Source organism: Mus caroli, unplaced genomic scaffold, assembly GCF_978045245.1.
Source record: "Mus caroli unplaced genomic scaffold, Mus_caroli_1 scaffold_2, whole genome shotgun sequence".
Taxonomy (NCBI): domain Eukaryota; kingdom Metazoa; phylum Chordata; class Mammalia; order Rodentia; family Muridae; genus Mus; species Mus caroli.
The window spans coordinates 152,043,706-152,065,416 of record NW_028227257.1 but is presented as its reverse complement, the minus strand read 5'-3'; the positions used below and the strand labels follow the sequence as shown (position 1 = coordinate 152,065,416).

At 46.1% G+C, this 21,711-nt stretch overlaps 1 protein-coding gene across 1 annotated transcript in view; it reads left to right on the top strand.

Annotated features, from left to right (window-relative positions):
• Positions 1-21,711, top strand: part of Ddx31 (DEAD-box helicase 31) — a 65,299-nt gene that overhangs the window by 33,181 nt on the left and 10,407 nt on the right. The window contains exons 15-19 of the mRNA XM_021180170.2: positions 975-1,025; positions 2,533-2,672; positions 8,025-8,106; positions 13,499-13,610; positions 18,968-19,130. Of these exons, the coding sequence (XP_021035829.1) occupies positions 975-1,025; positions 2,533-2,672; positions 8,025-8,106; positions 13,499-13,610; positions 18,968-19,130 (548 nt within the window). The remainder of the gene's footprint in view (positions 1-974; positions 1,026-2,532; positions 2,673-8,024; positions 8,107-13,498; positions 13,611-18,967; positions 19,131-21,711) is intronic.

Genomic DNA, 21,711 nt, shown 5'->3' with positions numbered 1-21,711 from the left:
GTGACTGGAAATTACTTAATCCTTCCTGCACTAAACCCAACAAGCAAGGTCCTCAATAAATACTATAGCTTTTACAAGTGAGTGCCTTGAGGAGGGGTGTTCCAAAAGGATGACAGCATGCTATGTGGCTAGTTTCTTGGCATTGCTGGTATTGAAGGGCTAGGGATAGTGGTCCATGGTACATTTTAAATAGCTTTTTACTTTTATTTGAGGGAGGGTTGTTTGTGTGTTTTAAACATGGTCTCTTAATAGCCCAGGCTGGGCTCACACTTGCTGTGTAGCTGATTCAGTTCCTGATCCTCTTCCCTGCAGTCTCCCAAGTGTTGAGATTATAGGTGTTTACCATCGAAGCTGTCCAAGATTTCAGAATTCTCTTACGTGGTACAGTGTCAGCTGCAATCTAAGGTCTTGGGCTGACCTGCACATTGTGTTATGAGTTATAAAAGAATCTTGCCTAACTCGGCCCAGGTCTGAATTTTTTATATTTATGCATAGGGTATGGGTGGGTTGCATTGCCTGGTACGTGTGTGGAAGTCAGAGGGCAGCCTGTGGGAATTGGTCCTCTATTTCTACCATGTAAGTTTTAAGGATTACATTCAGGTGGTCAAGCTTGATGTTAGGAGCTTTGGCCCTCTGAGCCATCTTGCTAGCTCCTGATTCAGAATTTTAATGATAGATGAAATTCAGTGGGCTCCTAAGCCATCTAAAGTTGTATTCAGAATCCTAAGTGTATGCCTTGTGGTGTGTGTGTGTCTGTCTGTCTGTCTGTCTGCAGAATTTGTATTACTAAGTGTTACAATTTCAGATATTCAGCCAGGAGTAGTAACACACATTGATAAGACCAAGGCAGGAAAATTCAAGGCCAGCCTGGGTTACAGTGTTCTAGAACCACAGAGCAGTAATTTTGTCTCCAAAAAAAAAAAAGTAGAGAAACTCAATTTTAAATCATAAACCATATTCTCTTTGTTTTAAAGGATGTTGCGTCTCGGGGCTTGGATCTCCCACAAGTCACCTGGATTGTTCAGGTAATCTTCTAGTCACTGAGGTGTGAGTATATGAGCATGAAAAGATGCATTGAATGATCGTTATTGCCCTCTTGGGTGTTGCCCTGGTAACCAGGCAGCAGCCAGCCACATCTCGACAGTTCTGACATCTTTCCTTAGCCCAGCCCCTCTGCAGCACTGCAGCAGAACAGCCAGGACGGCATTCTCAAGAGAGGGCATAGCTCTTCTGCTTCCAGACTAATTCATGTCACAAACCAAAGTTTCCAGAGTCGGAAAATAACAGGAGTCACCCAGGCCCCTGGGAGGCCTCATTGTGTCCAGAAGGAGATGGCTCAGCTGTCCTGAGAGCAATGTCCGTGTACATTGACCTGCAGGGAGCAGTTAAGGTCCTGGCAGCATCTTACACACACCTCCCTGCCTTAGACACTTTGCCGGAGGGTAAAGGTGGTAGCACTGGGTTTCGTTTGGCTTTTTGTTGTTGTTGTTGTTGTTCTTTGGGTTTTTGTTGTTGCTGTTGTTCCTTTTCATTAGTCTGCAGAATGGTATTTCTAAGTCTGTCTGTAGGGGCCAGGGGATATGTGCCCTGTTTACGTGACTCATGGTTTATTCGCATTTTGTGGCATTTCTTGCCTGTCTCAGGCTGGAAAATCTGATCTTGATCTGCTAGTCATAAGTGATCATGTTGGAACTAGAAGTATTGTGTCTCTCTCTGAAATGCTGGCCACAGAACCAGTGGGAGATGGGAAGTCAGGGGTAATTTTAGTGTGCCAGAGGCAGACTCTGATTTGATTATGGGAAGTTTCATACTGTGAATATCGACAAGTTTACAATGACTGGCTTTTCATATAATATCTTCACCTTGGACTGCTAGTCTTTGATTTGTGTAGCAGCAAAGAAAGAACAAAAGAAGGAAAGGAAAGGAAAGGAAAGGAAAGGAAAGGAAAGGAAAGGAAAGGAAAGGAAAGGAAAGGAAAGGAAAGGAAAGGAAAGGAAAGGTCACTTAACTTTAATGGTGGCAGGGTTACTGCCCAAGATGACAAGATGCCTGCCTGTTCTGAGTGGGAACTTGCCCTTTCCCTGAGTCAGGAACACACTCCCCATAGCAGAAATCTGCACTGTCTGCTCTTAACAGTCTGGTCTACGTCCCCACCAGTGAGGTGGTTGGCCTGCCCCTGGAGCCAACAGCAGAGGTGGACTCTGCCAGCACACTGGTTGGTATCCTTCATTCTTGTACCTCTTGTCCACTGTTACTGCCTCCCAGCTGCTGTGTCTACCAAAGAAGTAGGCCAAGGTCATGTGGTCATCCTGGAGAAATTTACCCACCTGCTTACATTTCACCTTGCACAGTCACATTAGTGAAAAGATGCAATCTGGAAAAGGAAGAGCCTTGTTCCAGTGAAGCCAACAGCTTCAGGTTGATTAATGACGGATTCCAATTGTGTTAGCGTAGCCGTAGCCCGGTACCCAGGTGAGGGGTGTCGCTCTTCCCTTTATCTCTGAACACCTTCATCTGCATTGTCCTTTTCAGTACAGTGCTCCGTCTTCACCTGCAGAGTACATTCACCGCGTCGGAAGAACTGCCCGGATTGGCTGTCATGGGAGCAGCCTGCTCATTTTGGCTCCTTCGGAGGCAGAATATGTCAACTCGTTGGCTTCTCACAAAATCAAGTGAGTCAGAAACCTGAAAGGGGTTTCAGCAGATTTCACATAATTAACATTCTGTCGCTTTTTGAGTGGATGGGCCTTGTAAGCTGCTGAAGAACCATTAACCCTTGTGATCCCTAAATGAGTTCCAGAATAGCCAATGGCAAAAACTGAAACCCTCAGTACCGTTCACACCTGGCAGTTCTCATTGCAGTGCCAGTAACTTCCAGGGCGTCTGTGCCCCCGGCTTTTCAGCTTCTCAGTAGGAGGCATGCCCTTAACGCCAGCTTCTCAGAAGCCTCTTCATTCTCAATTTTCATCCTTGTAGTTAGCATCTTAACAGCTTCAGTGCTGATTTGTCTTTATAGAAGTAAGAATATTTTTGCTTAGCACACAGTCTTTTTCTTTCAGGAAGAAACGGGATCCTCAAAGTAGTCAGAACAAGGCATTGTTTGCATAGCTGCAGCCAGGATCGCCAGGTTTCCATCTTGTGTGTGTGTAGGATTGTCAGATACCTGGCCTCGTGCCTCTGTGGGAAGCTCACATGGAAATGGTTGTTGGCCTGGGCCACTTACAAGGACTTGTCCTGCCTTCCATAAATTCTCTGATTCCTGAAATCACAGGCTTTGGCAGTGAGCTTGTAAAGGCATGCAGTGTCTGACACAGGTCTACTTTTAAGAATTTCTTCTACTCAGACATGGCAGGATGGTGGATACAAGTCTGTTTGGAAGCCCTGGAAGAGCCATGTGTCTGCCCAAGGTGCTGGGACATGATGCCTGCCAAGCCCAGAAGTCTTGTTGGCTGCTCATATGTTATTGAACACTGATGCTGTGTGGTGTGCGTGTGTCTCATGTCTCTGTGGAGCTGCTGAGTACAGGGATTCCCTGTCTTTTCCTCTTTGACCAGCCATACATTTTATGTAAAACATGAAACTCCAAGGACATTCTCTCCTCCTTTACAAAGTTGTAAATAGTGCTGGAGACCTGGTGTGAGATGGCAGCACGGCTGACTGCAGACTTGCCAAGCTGTGTGTGGCTATCCCACCAACTCTTACCATTTCCCAGCAGGCAGTGCTCTCTTCTAGTGACATTTCCAACAACTCTCAGAATTGTTGGTGTGGGCATTTGTGGGCTGAGACAGAGTTCACTGGCTACCTCTGATGGAGAGGTGGACACTCATTCCTGGTTGTCATTCAAATGGGCCTAAATTAAGGTAAAATAAGGCTTGGGTTTTCTTTTTCTTTGCCTTGTTCCTCATCTTAACAGTCTGTCAAGGAAAAGAGTGGTTTTGTTCCATGGTGCACTTGTTTGCTCTCTCATGAGGCCCCATATTGGTCAGGTCGTTATCTCTTGGCTCTGGTGATCTGTCCAGCTGGATTCAGGGCCCTCCAGTCTGGGGCTCATGGTGCTCCTTGTGGCAGTCGGTGTCTGGGCTGCCCTTTTCCTAGGCTGGTGTTCTCGAGGAGTCCTGGCAAATTGAGTTGGAAACCTGTTGCTGGAGCTGGTTCTCAGTTTTCCCTGCTGATTCTCAGCAGAGGGAGCAACGTAGCACTGTAATGCTCCCCTGTCTACAATCTATGCACATGTAGAAAGTATCTTCAGCATTCTATGCTGGGGCCAGAGCAGTGTAGTCATGGGAAAGGATATCAGCATGCTCCATAGCAACCCATCTTCCCTTGCTCCTTTAACTCCTAGTCTAGCCCTGCAGGGTCTATTCACCCACCCCTTCCATTGCCTGCTCAGGGTGCTCTAGAGACCTGTTCCCTCTGTCACAGTCTGCAGGAGCATTCTGTTGATACCTATGTCCAGGCTGCTGCTTTGACTTAAATACAAACTAAAATAAACTGATGAGAACACTCCATTGCAAGAGCTGGAGCTGAATGGAGTTAGAGCTTAGTTGGTAGAGTGCTTGCTAATACACACAAATCCCTTGATTCCAGTCCAAGTGCTGTAAAAACTGAGAGGAGTGCTACAGGCCTGTAATCATAGCACTTGGGAGGATCAGAAGTTCAAGGTCATCAGCTATTTAGTTCAAGGGCAGCCTGGTCTACATGTCTACATACACTGTCTTAAAAAGTAATAATAAAGACTGTACTTTAGGGATCATTTATACTTCGTTCCTTCATATAGAATGGGGAACAAAACACCCATAGAAGGAGTTACAGAGACAAAGTTCGGAGCAGAGCCTGAAGGAAGGACCATCCAGAGACTGCCCCACTTGGGGATCCATTGCATAAACAACCACCAAACCCAGACACTAGACAGATGCCAACAAGAGCCTGCCTACAGGAGCCTGATATAGCTGTCTCCTGCTAGGTTCTGCCAGTGCCTGGCAAATACAGAAGTGGATGCTCACAGTCATCCATTGGTCGGAGCACAAGGTCCCCAATGAAGGAGCCAGAGAAATACCCAGGGAGTTGAAGGGGACTGAAGCCCCATAGAAGGAACATCAATATGAACTAACCAGTACTCCCAGAGTTCCTTGGAACTATACCACCAATCAAAGAAAACCCATGTTGGAACTTGTGGCTCTAGCTATATATGTAGCAGAGGATGGCCTAGTTGGTCATCAATGGGAAGAGAGGCCCTTGATCCTGTGAAGGTTCTATGCCCCAGTATAGGGGAATGCCAGGATCAGAAATGGGAGTGGGTGGGTTGAGGAGCAGGGGGAGGGGAGAGGTGATAGGTGATCTTCAGAGGGGAAACTAGGAAAGGGGATAACATTTGAAATGTAAATAAAATATCTAATAAAAAAAAGAAAAAATTATGAAGAACACACACAAAAGAATAATAAGTAAGTAAATAATTAATAATCTTTAAAACTTTTTAAAGTCACTACATTATATGCAATAGACAGAAATAGTCCAGGAAATTTTTGAAAATTAAAGGGAACGTTAATCATTAAAAGAACAAGGCAGTGGAGGAGGGGTATATGCTCTTGTATGGAAGATGCAGAGCTCTCCTCATAATCCACTCTAGCATACTAGGCAGGAGACAGGAGCCCAGGCCGTTGCCACCTCCATCTCAGTGCTCAGCTTTGTTTCTCTGTCCTTCCTGCTTGTTTATGGAGCTCGTTCCTTCCTGCTTCAGTGTTGCTAAGAAAGTCATTACTGGTTTGCTAAAATGTAGATGCTTCCTCAGGGCATGCTGGATGCATGTACTCTTGTCCTGTTCAGCTCTGTCCATGGGACTGAACTAATCATAATAGATCTGCTTTGTTTCTCGGAAGCACTGCCTCAGCCTAGGAAGAAGACCTTTAAACTTGGTGACTACAGGTCTTTGCCATTCCTGTTTGCTGATGCCTTCTTGTACTGACTAAGGCATCTTTCTTTCCTGGGGCTAAATTGGTTTGGTGGTTGTTTAATCACTGTTTCTATTCCTAGCTCTTTATCACATTTTCCCCCTCTTTTAAAATTTCACCCCCAAAATTGTGTTTTGTTGTTTTGTTTAATTTTTTTTGAGATAGGGTCTTATTCTGTAGCCCAGGCTGGCCTTAAACTCACCGCATGGCCTAAGCTAGCCTCGGGCTTGTACCAGTCCTCTTGCTTTAAGCCCCTACATACTGTAATTGTAGCTGTGAGCCCCAAGCCCCACATCACAATTTTCCATTAGTGTCTGTCTCTGCCTGCCCCAAAGATGACACAAAGGAGTCACATGGGACAAGTGCGTCTGTCCCGTCCTCAGAGTCAGCCACCATATATATGTCTCTGTCTTTCACGGGTTGGGAGAAACTGCTTCTGGGGGAAGGAATGTCCTGCCCTTTCCTTCTGTCTTTCTGTCTTCCCAGCCCTCCACTCCTGAAGCTACCTCTCCCTGCTTTACTGACATCTCTCCTTCATGTGTCTGTGGGTGCTCGGGGCAGGGTGGGGTAGGGTTGGCTCAGGAGAGTTGACAGGTCTCAGGTGAGTAGCTGTCAGATGTGGCAGTTTCATTCACAGCCTTGTCACAGTAACCACTGGGGAGAGAGAATTATCTTCACCCAAAAGAGGTTTCCATTTGTGGTTTAATTTGCTATTAACATTTTCAAAAAACAGATAGAAAATATACTACAAAATCATTTGTCTTTTCATGATCTGTTTCTCTCCCCTGGAGCAGCTCCTTCCCTTTCCTCTGGAACATGAACTTAGCCTTTCACATTTCCTGTCTCTAGTTGTGCTTCTGTGTTGCTCCCCAGTTCTAGAGCCATGACCTTGTAGTTACCTAGTGCATTGGAGCCTGCCATGCTCTTCCCAGAGGCCAGTAATGCTCCCTTGTTTTGATTTCTGTCTTCAGCAGTTTGCTTGTGGCTGCAGGTCTTAGAGGATCATTTGGTCTTCATTCCTGAATGGTCTGAAAAGATTCTCTAGAGCCAGGACACTTGCCGCTGTCATTGCGGTTCTTGTCCAGTAGTTAAGGATCTTGCACAGCAGCCTATGTGAAATTATATTCTTGCCTGTTCAAGTAATTATGTCAAGAAATAAGCCTACTGTGTTGGTAACTACACTTTAGGATGAAGCAATGGCAGAGGGCTGGCAAGGCAGCTGACCTGACTCCATACCCAGGACCCACATGGTAGAACTCACTCCTGAAGTTACTCTCTGATTACCATACATAAGTCACATTATGTGTTTACCTATGTACACACACAAACACATACAAAGAAAGGAAGGGGGGATGGTAGAAGCCTAATATGGTGATATTTGCTTGTAACCCCAGCACTGGATGGAGGCAGGGGGATCTAGAACAGCCTTGGTTCCATGATGAGAGACCAGCAACTTAGGGTACATGAGATCTTGCCTCAAAAAGGGGGATGAAGAAAGGAAAATGAAGGCAAGATGGATGGGCTGATACAAGGAAGGCCCCCCCATGTGAGGTAACCTGCTTTAGGCCCAGCAGCAGGGACACTGGCTGACTTGGCCTGTTGCCCACCTCTCCTTTTCCCTAATGCCTTTATCTTTAATTACCTGTCTTTAATGCCAGTACTCAGGAGGCAGAGGCAGGCAGATTGTTATGAGTTTTGAGGCCAGCCTGGTCTACAGAGTGAATTCCAAGACAGCCAGGGCTATACAAACAAACAAACAAACAAACAACAAAAAGGAGGAGGAGGAGGAGGAGATCCTCTTCTTCTTGACAGTTTTTTGTGTTGGGGAGGTAAAAGTGTAAAGGTCAGAGGGCAACTGTGAGATTCACTTCTCTCCTTCTAGGTCTTAGTGGTTGAAGTCAGGCTGTAGGCTTGGTAGCAAGTTCCTGTACCAGCTGAGATACTCTCTAGCCTGCTGTCCCCTTCCTCAGATGTTGCATGTCCTCAGGTTTCAGAACTGGCTGGTTTTATACATCAGAATCTGGGCTATCTCTGGGAAAGGAAAAGGCTGACTTTCTTGTGCTCTTCCCCTTACAGTGTTGGTGAGATTAAGATGGAAGATATTTTGGCTGTCCTGGCAAAGGATGATTGTTTTAAAAGGAAACAAAGGGGAGCCCAGGTGAGTGCTTCATATCTTGATGGAGATTTTATGTATGCACTGTGTCTTCTGCCAAACAGAATGTACCTTCCAAGGACCATGAACATCAGATGAAGTCAGACCTTGATTGTGGTGTTTTGTTTTGTTTTGTTTTGTTTTGTTTTGTTTTGTTTTGTTTTGTTTTCCCTTCTCTTCCCTCTGGATGTTTGCTAGTCTCAACCCGTTAATGGGCACCAGTCCATTCTGGAGGCCTGCCAGGCAGCAGCAGGCTCTGCAGAAAGGAGGTCTAGGGCATTGAGTCTGGAGCCAGCAGTGTAAGTTCACCCAGGTGGTGGCCCCTCTCCAGATCATCAGTGAGGACCACTGGCTAGACCTGTTCATCCGTATAGCACGGGGGAAGAAATAAATATCGCTGTCTGTCTCTCAGACATACTTAGGTTCCCCATTTTTAATGTGACTGCACTGTCTACAGAGGAAGAGTAAAGTTGAGATCATTAAGAAGAAAAATGTTTACTATCCATGCAGCTCCATATGGAGATGCCGAGCTGTGCCCGCAGGCCTGAGCAGCAGCCCCTCCTGCTGCCTCTAGCTCGGCCCCGCCCCTCTAGTCCATTGCTTAGTGTGCTATGTGCACATGTGTGTTGCTCTATATGACTTGACTAATTATGTGTATATTTTACATTTATTTTCTTAGGCCTGATGATAGAGTGGGAAAATCAGACCCACTTAGATCAGGCTGTGATATTTCCATCATATCTCGGGTGCCTTCATTTGAATCGATACTGCGTTTGAGGCAGGGGCTAGATTTATCTGGCCCTGGCTTCAGCTCTCTTCCAGAGCACACCTGAGGGAGTTTGCATCAGCAAGCTGTATTGAGTGACTTTCTGTGTGAAACATCTTGCCACACTAGAATGAGCCTCTCAGTCCCTTTCTAAGAGACTGTCTTTGCACACTTCAGTTATTCTGTAACTGTTGTGTTTAGAGTGTTTATGTTCTAATGTTGCTCTGGCTACTTCACCGTGGTTCCAGTCCAGCTCCACAGTGTCAGCAGGGAGCTTGGGAGCTACAGAGGAGTGATCCCTGGCTCACACTCCTCAGCTGGGTGCCTCTGGGAAACTCTCGGCCTTTGCAAGCCTAGGCTTCTTCATGTGTAAAATTGAGATGTACAGTAGTCACTCAAAGGAGAAAATGAGGTAGTGTAAGAAACAACCCTAAAACACCCAGTATACTACTGCAGGGTACAGAAGGCTAGCACTGTAGTTGCACACTGTGCCACCAGTGCTGTATTCTAAGAAATAAATGGATCATGAGCATCCGCCTGCCGTCCAGAAATGAGAACCAGCTGGAAAATGACAAGATGAAATTCTAAAGGTTGGATCAAACTTAGCCTTCTGTAGATTGTTTCTGAGACCAGCTTTGGTTTGAGTAGTCTTTATCCCTGAATACAGACTTTTCTCCAGGGCTGTGATTGTTGTGTAAGTCTGAACAGCACCCGTGTCCCCAGGGAAGGAATAGAGCAGCTGCATTTCCCTCTGTCCTTTCAGCAACTGGCCATGTCATTCTTAACATCTGCCCTTCTGTGGCCTTCTCCTTAAGCCTCTTCCTGGCTGGGGGCCAGCCTCAAAGACGTCCTGAGCCCTGAGAGCCATTGTAAAGGGCTGCGCAAGAGTCCAAGAGTCGAGTGAGCCAGGACTTGAGTCCTTGCCTTACAGCTGGTACCTCTGTGGCCTTGGGCAGGAACTCAGTCTTCCTTTCTGCACAAAGATTATGAGAGTGCCCATATTTGAGGGTTGCCTGGGGGTTGAATGAAATGAGGCAGAAAGAGCCTGGCATGCTTTCAAACAGTGAGCGTTATCCAGAGCAGAGACCATATCATCGCCTCACCCCAGGCTCCCACCTTTTGGCAGGAATATATTGAATGCTTTTATAATTTTGTAATTTGCTGCTGTTTATTTAAGGGAGAAATACTAAGTAAGATTGGGTTTTCACTGATATTGCTAGATGTGATTACCTGAGAAAACTAAATTCACCACACTAGGCTTCCTGTTGATTGAGACCTAGTTTGTAGAACCAAGCCTCATTTTAACTCAAAGGAAGGACTGCCTGATCTCAGTTGCTATGTTGTTAATCACAGAGCTATCTGGCCTAGAGGGTACAGGGAGTAAGGGATCCAGCTTCCATTCTGTTCCTCATGAACAGTGTCCCTGTCCTGGCTACCCACTGCCTGCAGTGCAGACAGCTCTGCAGCAGATGCACAAGTGGCCAGCGTACAAACACTGTACCTCGTTACCGTCCCCTCTACCTCACCAGCTCCTCTGCAGCCCATGGTAAATGTCCCTTTGGCACACACAGTTTTGGGCTTCTGTGAACAGAGAGAGAGCTAGTGAAGCATCTGTAAAATGTATATTTCATATTTAGGTGTATGAAATATATATACAGCTGCGTCTGGTGTGAGTGTTCACCTCCCTACAAAGAGAATAAATTTGATCTTTCAGCTTGACTGGGAGGCACTCAGAAGGTTCTGGGGACCACGGGGTGAAGCTTAGCTAGGCAGGAAAGTGATTAAAATAAAACCCTTCCATTTAGTTAAATAGCTTGGAAGGTGGCTGTTCAGCACAATACCTCGACTGCACACACCCCTGTGTGCCACTGCCACCATCTAAACCTTGTCCTAGGTGGAGGGGTCCAGCCTGGATCTCACTGCGGTATCTCAGTCTCTGGCGTTGTGAAGTTCCCGCACAGTGTGCACCCTCCCAGCATGGTTTTCTACAAGTTTTTTTTGTCCTGTGAGCTCTGCTTATAAAATTCTCCAAACTGTCGCTGGCATTGGGAAGTGTTAAAATCCGATCAGAGCCCCTACCTCATCATTTCCCATGATCTTTTGTCTGGAGGATCAGTGGGGTGTTGTGGACAAAGGCACACCAAGAGCCAATAGGGGCTGGAGGCATGTTTTTCTCAACTGCCTGTGGTCTGCTAGCTGTAGGTTGGCTTCATTAGCCAGTAGCCAGCCTGTGTCTGTGAGGGTGGGAGAGGCAGTGCTGCCTGCTCACAAGCCTGGGGGCTCTGACCCACTCTCATTACAGGAGCGTTTACCTGTCTAAGGCTGAGGTGGCACTGCCGAACTCTGCCCCGTTCTGTCTTCAGTTTAAATTTAGACTGTCCTCCCCACAACCAAAAATTACCTCATTCAGTCTCAGGAGGGGCAGTCTTAGCAGTGTTTCTGGAAGTGGTGGTAGGAGATGCTTTTTCCTAAATGCATTGTTTTCTGTCATTAACTTTTTCTTACGTTTCTCTAAAACTGACCTCATCATTTTAACTGTGTGAGCCTGATTTTATCATTTTCTACACATTTCACTTGTATATACACTCACATTATATATATGTAATTTTTTTTTTGGTTGGGAAGAAAAGATGCCTCATTTTGAAACCTAAAGGGGGGAATAAGAAAAGCCCTTTGTAATATATTGCCATATTATCACTAAATCCCCTGACAGTTGTGACACAGAAGCAAGTCACCTGTCACTTAAGCTTGAGGTCTCTTTAATTTTCTCCTGGAATTCGCACCAGGCTGTCTTTAATTTGAGGCCTTTATTGGAATTCTGAAACCTCTCTGCCTCCCTGGCTCTCAGATCTATTCTGAGAGCTGTTACAGAATGTATACAATAACCAACAGAGGGATCCAGAGAGGGCTGCAGCTCTGTTTATTTAACACTCTAGAGGGATTTTTGTGCTTATTCGGTCCTGGCTGCCCGGCTTTCAATATCGCTTTGACAACCATTCTGCCCTTCTCATTAATTTTAAACAGTTAAAACACAGGAAAAAGAGGAAAAAGTTTTCATTATTAAAGTGCTTTACTTTTTAATAACAGAGGATTCTGTCCGCCAGGGGAAAGGGCATCCTCACTAATTTCACATTCATATTAAAAAAAAAATACAGGCAAGGTGACAGTTGTGCTGCTGAGGTGGCTTAACGAAAGGAGGGCAGTGGAGAAGTTTGCATTTCACATCAGTTAAGGGGTGAAAAAAATCCTTGCTAATGACAATAGCAAATGTCCACTTTGGTAACACAGCTCCTCAGTGGCGCTTTTCCTGACATTGTAGTGGATAAAACCCTTAGGGGGACCGTGTACTGTGAAATCAGCCAGACTGTCATCAGCCAAATAGGCAGCAGGACGATGTGACTACACCAAAAACATCTTCAGGTTGTTAAGTCTCTATTAATGCAGAGAGGAGTATCTACCCAAAACAGAGACTTGCTCTCCTCTCCTTTTTGTTCCTCCTCTTCTGGCCTTCAAAGTAAAGCAGTCAGACACAGGTCTGACACCTGTCCTCTGAGGGCATAGGTTCCACACATGAGAGTTGAGTCTGGGGCTCAGTAACCCCTTCACATGAGTAGTGGCCCCCCTCCTTAGGCTGCAGAGCCTCCTGGTCAGAAAGAGCACCTGTGTTTGTTGTGAGATAGAGGAAATTAAAAATCAGTACTTTCTAGAAGAAGTTGTTAAAAGACAGTTTTCTCCTCTGGAACTTTTAAAAGATGAAAATGGTCCTATATATTATTAATAGTGTTCAGAGGCTACAGCAATGCTTCTGGCTGCAGAGACTCAGGCAGCCTTTGAATGTGGCTTACTGAAAAGCTACCTTCTTAATAGGTCCTCAGAACTCAGCTTGGTCATTAAAGGTTTTTGGAGCAAATCTTAACCACTCACAACCAACCTCTGGGAAGGGAGGAAGCAAGCTCAAAAATCAGGGATATATAGCTTTGGTGTTTGGTTTTTTGTTTTTGTTTTTTGTGTTTTGTTTTGGTTTGGTTTTGGTTTTTCAAGACAGGGTTTCTCTGTGTAGCCCTGGCTGTCCTGGAACTCACTGTAGACCAGGCTGGCCTGAAACTCAGAAATCCACCTGCCTCTGCCTCCCAAGCGCTAGGTTTAAAGGCGTGTGCCACCTCGCCCCGCTGATATGTAGCTTTGTAAGACTGAATTTTAGGCAGATCCCTGAAATGGTCTTAGGGGAAAAAAAATGCTTTTTCCACTGAGGTGGAAAAGGAGAAAAGTCTTAGGAGAGAAGAGTTCTTTAAAAACAGCCCGTGGTTCATCGTTTAAAATGCCAGAATCAGACTTGGAAAACTCCAGAGTGCCACCAAAGGTCTTTTACTTTGAGCAGTAAGAGGTCATGAAGGAAAGTAGGCAAACAAACAAACAGACCTGGTCTGCCCCCTTTTTACGCAGTTCTCATCTTTGCTTGACTTTAACATCTTTATAGCTCCCTTCTTTCCCTAGTAATATTGAAAGGATTACCCTTGTTGGCCCCTGGGTGGTTGCCGTGTGATTTTACTGTTATTAAATCTATTATAAACTGCTTCATTATTCCTGACTTCAACTCTTGTCTCTCCTTTAATCCTTCCATCACCCGCCCAGAAATCCCGTGCCAGTGGCCCCCAGGAAATCCGAGAACGAGCCACAGTATTGCAGACAGTGTTTGAAGATTATGTGCACTCCAGTCAGAGGATGGTCTCCTGGGCTAAGAAAGGTCAGTGGGACTCTCAGAAGATTGGGGGTGGGATGGCCCCCCATGCCCTGGTCCTGACTTCACCCCTCACCAAACCTTCCACAGTTGAGAGGACATCCAGGAACCTCTGTGTACCAATCAAAGCCTTCATTCTGCAGTAATTGTGCAGGGTTTGGAAGCAGGCTCAGAAGGCTTTAAAGTGATATTAAATGTTAATTTCATCCATCTCCATCCTTTACACAAACGAGGCTTTAGCTGGCTTATATTAGGGCTAAAGCTTTGACCCAACAACTTGGATCTTGAGGATCTGTTTCCCTCTGTCTGTGAACAGCAGCAGACAGCAGAGGTAACGCGCTGGCAGAAGTAGTTGGATGAGTAAAGTTGGAGATAAATGTAAGGGCCAGAAGCCTCAGACCTAAGCAGTTCTTGCCTGGATTGGCAAAGGAAACAGACTGGTGAGATGAGGACGGGCTTAGACCTTGAACCTGGACAGTTCATACAAGTGATACCAATACAGATTTCAGACGCTTTGTAGAATTACGGTATCTCTGGGATCCCAGTGCTAAAGGTGGAGTTAATAGTTCCACTTGAACAGTGGTCATAAATAGCCAACTCTTTTTCCTACTGAGATGTTCTGGCTGGTGACGAACTAATGCTAATAAAACCTAAGTTGGAGCCTGGTGGTGGTCATTGTGGCACTTGTCTTTAGTCATAGCAGTTTCGGGGCGGCAGAGATAGGCAGTTGGGGGAGGCAGTTTGAGGCCAGCCTGTCCTACAGAGTGAGTTCCAAGGACAGTCAGTCATTGCTACACAGAAAAAGCCTTCCCCCAAAAAAGACCCAAGTTGGGTACACAGTTCTTTCTGTGAGTTCCTTGAGAATTAGGGAAAGGGAAGTTTTTTGTTTTTTTTTTAAAGACCGGAATGTATTCTGTAAACCAGGCTGGCCTCAAAAGTGATCTGTCTGCCTGTTGAGTACTAGGATTGAAGGTGTTACTGGGCCTTGCTATCATTCTTTTAAATTCATTTAGTTTTGAGACAGGGTCATGTTACATATATAGCTCAAGCAGGTCTTAAACTTGAGACTCTCTTGCCACAGTGTCTCAAGTGTTGGGACTACAAACATGGACCACCACTCCCAGCTAGAAGTACCTTTTAAAAAGTAATTTACTCGGCAGTATTAGAGTGTGGCACTGTTCCAGTGAGGAGGCAGTGGAAGGCATCCTCTGCTTGGGACATTAATGGATTAAAGGGCACAGGAGCAGCCGTGAGATAATGAACATAGTGAGTGCCTTAGATAGGGGTACAACCTGCAGAAATGGAGACCAGGTCAGGGAGTCAGGGGTAGTGGCTGGAATGTGTTTGTTAAGGTTAAAGGAAGCTATAAGGTGATGCTTCAGCAAAGCAAAATGGGCTGAGCATTTAATCTTCTGAAAGAAGGAAATGGCTTACACATGAGACTGGATTAGCTGAGACAGAGCCCTGTAGAGCTTGGAGGCTGCTCTGAGGTTTCCCTGAGGGGACTGGGAGCCACTGGGAGGCCTTGAACTGAGATGTGGCTCAATGAGCCATGGGTTTTAAATGATCACCTAGCTACAGTGTGAGAGTTGATCTTTGGTTAGATTGAAAGCTAGAAATTGGGCTACAGTGAATAGCCAGAAAGCAATAAGTGAGAAAAACAGCATCAGGACTGAAGGTGGAACTCAGTGGTCAGCACTTGCCCAGAGAGCACAAGGTCCCGGAGCTCCAGGCCCAGCACTAACAATAAAAAGACAAACATGTTTTCAGGTAGCCACCATTCTGCCTTTGCACGGACTTGATTGTCAGAACACTTCAGACACAATTGCATGCAATGGGAGTCTTTCACTGCCAGCCAGATATGTAACTGGTGTTCTTCTGGTCTTCTCTCTAATAATGCTCTGTCTTCAGCATTTCCCAAAAGTGGAGAATTCCAAGTAGTTCCCAGGAACCTCCCTGAGGGGAAGCCAGACACGCTAATTGTGATTTTGACCTTTGGAAGAAGATGGCTGACTCAGCTAAATTCAGGTTGATAACCTTGCAGTGGAAAAAAAAAAGATGCTTGCCTACACACCATCCACTTTGGGTGGATCAGCGGTGTCCCATACCTTGAGATTGCTCTGTGTAAGTGCCTGGATAGTTCCTTGAAAATTAACAAGCAGTTGCCAGAGACTATGATTGGGAGTATTGTCTGTCATCAGAGGTCCTGGTCTTCTGTTGAAGCTGTAGGCGCAGAGCTGTTTCCCATGGTTGTGGTACTTAGTACAACAAGGAAGTATGTGGATCATTTCTCTTGTTTGCTGACTCGTTTTTCACTCCAGGTTGATAGGTGCTGGAACCAGCTGCTCTCACCCATTAGATCGTAGTCACCTACCTTGGGACACAAAGCCCCTCACTAATCTCTCCTGTCACTTAGGATTGTGACTTTGGGAGGTTTGGGGAATGTATCCACTTCTGCTCTGAAGGAGCTGAACTTAAGCTATAGGAAAAGCCGTGTATCCATAAGATGACACCTTCTGCATTTAAGTTTATAGATGCAAATCCTTCAACCAACTTGATTCCCTTTTGTGGCATTATAGAACCTACCTCATGAATTATTAACAATGCAGCTGCCCTTGCCTTTACTGCAGAAAACAAGATAGAACCTGGGCCAAGTCTGCAGTGGAGTCCTTTTGCTTTTTTTGACCCCATCATTGTTAATAGTCAGTTTGGTTGTTGCCAGTCCCTAGAACAGTTAGTTCCTCCTTTTCCTCCTCTCTGTGTGTCTCCTGCTAGGACTCAGGCTGTAGAAATAGTGGTGTTGTGTTTTCATTCGAGACTCTGCAGGGAAGTCTTGCAGATCAGAGTCCTCTGCCTATGTGTGCCCCTGTTCTGATGGTCTGTCATGATCATCTTCTGGCCTCCCTGCAGAGTAGGGATCGTCTGTGGCCCTTACACTTGCGCTTGCAAAGGACACTTGTTAATCGTAATATATTTACCTCTTTGCCTCAGTGGGACGGCATTGGCCAGGCACCTTGCCAAGAGCTTTGTCGTTAAGAGAACTGTAAGAAGGCATTTCTTTTCTCACATCCTTTGGGTAATGTGGCTGTTGGCATAGGTATGTGTGCCTTTGCCATGAACCAGACTGGGCTTGTGGTATGGGGCAGGAGGAGTGTCTTGGCTGTAGTATTATTCCTCTGCCTTATCCTAGGAGGCATCTGTATGACACCTCCATTCCTGATCCAGAGGCCCATGAATAAAAAAAGGATAGGCTGTCCAGGTGGATTATTTTAGACAGATTCCCTCTAATTCATGCACCTTAAATAGCTCTCTGGAAATAAGAGGCAGCAACTGAAATGCTCAACTTTCATTGCCTGTAGCTCCATCCGTCACCCTGAATAAACATCTTCCTGTTTTCCCTTTCTACTGTGCCGGCCCCACAGCCATATTCCTTCTGTACATTCTAGACACTGCCAACACGAACCACTTCCTGCCCCTGCTGCCTCAGAGTTAGCCAAACATACAAGTGTGCAAGGACAGGCAGCTGTTGCTGTCCCCAGTGACACTAGAGCCTAGAGGACACGAAGGTTTAGTTAAAATACGCAGTGTGAAATGCTGCCTGAGCTGACTTCTAGGGCGGAAACATTTCCTGCCACTGCTCAGCAACTGGTATCCCTGTAAGGCTTTTAGCTGGGCCCTTACATCTCTTGGGACAGATATCTATCTACTTGCTTGCTTCATGGAAGTGTGTTTTGTGGGGGACAGGATGGTTGTGAGCCAAGCAGAGACCTGGGACTCAGGTGCTTATGTGGGAAAGTGACAGAAAGTGACAAAAAGGCTGCCTTTGGGGTGGCACAGACTCTTGGCTTGGCTCAGTGAAATGTTTTAGAGCAGTGTTGGAACTGGGGGAAGAAAGAGAAGTCAGGTCTTGGTGGTCACTGCAGTTCCAGTTAGTTCCTTTCTGAGAATGTGAGTAGCTGTGGGTGGGGCCAGTGCTGGAACCCTCTAGACAGAGCAGGCGATTTGAAGTGTTAAAGATGCTCTTTGAAAAAGCTGGTCCCTGGTTATTGGAAGAGAAGTGAACACAGATTTAAGTGAGAGGTGCAGAGGAGTTGCCGTGCTTATTATTTCTCATCGATTGGGAAAAGGAGTTCACTTTGCTCAGTAAATAGAGCTTTGATGGATTCCCAGGATCCTTCCAGGAGATGATCTGCTAAAATGACACTTTTTATTACTGTTCATAAACGGCAATCTCCAGGTACTGCTGGGATATTACACTTAAGCTGTGGGCAAACTTGCCAGTCCAGTGGCTCAACCACCTGGCTGAGGGAGGCTGGTGCTTGGTGCCTCTTTTGTCAGTGGAACAGGGCTGGTCCTATCCCTCCTGGTCCAGGAGCTGGATGTAAAAGTTAAAGAGCAGTGATGGGCAGGGCACATTGCAGATATCTCCCTGCTGGAAAGAGGGGAAGCTGTGGGATATTCACTTAGGAAACAGATGCAGGAAAGTCTGTCCTCAAGGAGGATGTCAGGTGAAGGTGCTGAGGCCTAGCCAAGCTCCAGCACCCAGGAATAAAGCCCAGATCTTCTGTAGCTGCACTGCGGTCTAGAACATGGAATCTATTCCTCCTAGCTTTAAAGTGGGACTGCAGCTTTGCAGGCTGGTGGCAGGCACCAGGTCAACCGCTGTCTGTACTATTTTAATTTTTATAATTTCCTTTGTCCTTGGCATGCTGTGGGCATTAATTACATAAAAGTAACTGACTTTCCCCTAACATAAATATCTAAGAATTTTCTCATTTTCATAAGAAAGTGTTGATCACTTAGTTTCCTCATTCATTTTACTGTATGTAGCAAACAGGTATCAAGTACATGCGACATGTCAGGCTCTGTGGTAGGCCTTGAAACTGTATGTGACAAAAGAGAAGTCCTGTTCTGTTGGTTTGTTACAAGTCTTCATGAAGCAAAGGAAATTTTATAGAATTTATTTAAGTAATAATTTTGGCTATAATTTTTTTGTTTGGTTTTTTTTTTTCAGACTTTTAAAACTTATTTTCATTATGCTTATGCCTGTGTATCTGTGCAGGTGTATACTTAGGTGAGTGCAGTCGCCTACAGAGGCATCAGATCCCTGCAGAGCTGTTATGAGCTGTCCAATGTAGGGATCCAAATTCAGGTCTTCTGTAAGAACAGTAAGCCCTCTTAACCACTGAGCACCTCTCCAGCCCTTTTAGAGATTTTAAATGCACACACCAGTGTGCCTGTGTTATAGTCGTCCTGGTTCTGTTCTTTCCAGGCAAGATAAAGTAGGGTAATGTAGGGATGGGGTAGGGTAGCCTTGAGACTTCAGAACTCCTATCCTGACCTCCTCCTCCCCTTTCTTCTAGCCCTGCAGTCCTTCATCCGAGCCTATGCCACCTACCCCAAGGAGCTGAAGTCCATCTTCCATGTCCGAGCCCTACATCTTGGGCATGTGGCTAAGAGTTTTGGACTAAGAGATGCTCCTAGAAACCTCAGTGTCTCTGCTGTGAAGAAGGCAAGCTTAAAAAGGTGAGATGAGTGTTAGACCATGTGCAAGGTTCTGTTTACATTATCAGGTGAGCTCATGTGGAAGACTGGTGTGTGTGTGTGTGTGTGTGTGTGTGTGTGTGTGTGTGTGTGTGAGATAAATTACCACTAGTGTCTGCCTGTCTTCAGTACAGAAACACTTGGAACAAGAGGAAAAATCATCCCTAATCCCACAAAAATTCATTTGGACACAACCATAACGGGGATTACTGAACAGAAAGACGGGTTTGTTGTCGTCATGTCCCACTAGAGTAACTTGGGAGGCTTCTTGTGTGTTCTGCATCATTAGCTCTGGTGCTGAGTTTTGCAGAGGTCACCAAAAAGCGCACAGATGTAAAGTGTAAGATTGCTTGATCCGAGGAATCTTTGGGAAAGGAATATCAGTGTAAGCACCACTGACCTTTGAGGTCAGTTCTCCTGGTCCCTGGGGTCGGCCCTAGGCTTGTCCTTGAGTCCAGTTCCACAGTGCTGAGCTGAGTTCATGATTATGCAGCACATTGTGTGTATTGTTTGCTTTCTCTCCTTAAGGAATAGTGTTCTTTCAACAGCAGGCTCAGCCGCCCACCAGAGTGCTCTGTAGGGGGCTTTGGAGTGGGGCACCTTTGTTGAGTGACCTGTGTGAGAGGGACACAGTGAGTGGCAGAGTGTAGAAACTTTTCTTCCCTTGCCCTGATTTGGGTGTAGATTCCTTGAATGCTCTGGGTACTTACTGCGTTGTGTGCCTTTTTTCTGCATGTCAGTTACAAATGCTACCATATTCCTGGCCTGACTTGGAGGTTAGGCAACCTCATGCCTTGCCGTTGTTCCCACCCAGTCTATCTATCCTGCTCCCTTTTACCAGGAAGCACTCATTGCCTCCAGCCTGGTCAGCACCTAGCTTCAGAGGGAAGAGGGGCTGCCTAGTGTAGGGTAGTGGTCTTAGAGTCAGGGGCCTCAGACTTCACTTCCAGCTCCGTTCTCACGGGGTCCTGGGAAGCAGATGACTTAAGTGGCAACTTTGACATTACCACGAGAAGCCACTGGGGAGAGAACGATCACCACCCCATGTCTCAGCTGACCCTAGCTAGCAGATGGGCATCAAGACCACTATACCCCCATGAGCAGCTGATTGAACAGGGCTTTATTCAGGAAAGAATGGGCTGATTAGCTGCTAAAGAGCATGTAAGATGGTATGGGGCAGCCTTTGATGTCTGGCTCGCGCAGCAGGGAGCCAGGCAGTGAGTGACAGCAGTGTGTCACAGGATTACTCTGAGTGGCTATGCCACTCTCTGTTCTTACCCTGTCACCACTGTGGAACAGCCCTTTTCTGCTCTGCCCTTATTTTGAAGGCGTTTCTCACCACGCATCCTCCCCTTGGCTTTCTAACACAGACAGGCACTGAGGAGACTGTAGGTACCTTTTTGTATTTGGGAAAATGTTGTCACTCCTGGAAGAGAAGTGACTTTGCAGCTAATCTGCACATGCACTGTATAATTGTGGCCAGGGTGAGTGGCAGGGAGAACCTGACAGATTGTCCATACTTCGTCAGGACTCAAGCAAATGCCAGTTGCTGCCTTTTGAGGACTGCAAAGAAAAGTCCGTTAAACCCCACAAGGTACAAAGAGTTAGTCCTGCTGTGGCCATGATTATTGTTCTGAGCTGAACGTCTACCCTGAAATCTGCCTGTCAGGAGAGAACAGGTTCCTGCTGTCACGTGCGGACGGTGCAGTAGTAGCACTAAGTTCTCAGTGCTCTGCTTCCCAGTTCTTCTTCCTGCTGTGCTCAAACCCATGGTGTCTGCTAGCAAAGTCCAGCCGGCTTCAGGTGGGAAACCCAGTGCTTGACAGAACAGCACTCCCATGCAGTGGCAAAGGGTTTTGTCTTCCGTGTGCATGACCCCTTTCCTTCATGCATCCACTTCTTAGAACAAGGAAATAAGTAACATCTCTAAATGAGATCCTAACAGTCAGGTCTCTGTCAGCCTCCCGACCCTCAGCTTCAGTTCTGAAAAAGAATAGTAAACATCTCTCTACACATAGGAATATAGTGAGAGTCACAAAACCTTTCCTGGCACCTACACACAAACCTGTCAGACATCCCCCACCCCAAACATCTACACAGATGCTGTTGGTAAAATATTGAATGGCCCCCTCAGCAACATTCGTCACAAAAACAGCCGTTCCCGGGAAGCAAAAGTGGTAACATAACCCTCTAAAATTGCCATCTTTCCTGGAGACATGGGCGCCGAGGCCTGACTGCTGCACAGGGTTGGTTAGACTGTTGGCCAAGTTGTCTGTCTAGGCATGCATGAGTGAGGTGAGTTCAGGCACATGCTTTGTGAGGGCCATAATTCCTTCTCACCGTTCCAAAATGACAAAGCCAGTGTCACTGATAGTGTGGAAATGTGAGTGCAGTTTCTAAATCCCCCCACCTTGTGTGAATTATTCCATATACCCAGCACCACTTTCCCAAGACAGTTCTCTCGGCTTCTGCTGTCACCTCCAGTGTGGTCATCGGTGACAGCATCATCAGAACCCAACCTCTTGTTCCTGTTCTCAGCTCAGCTCCCATAAAATTCATTAGA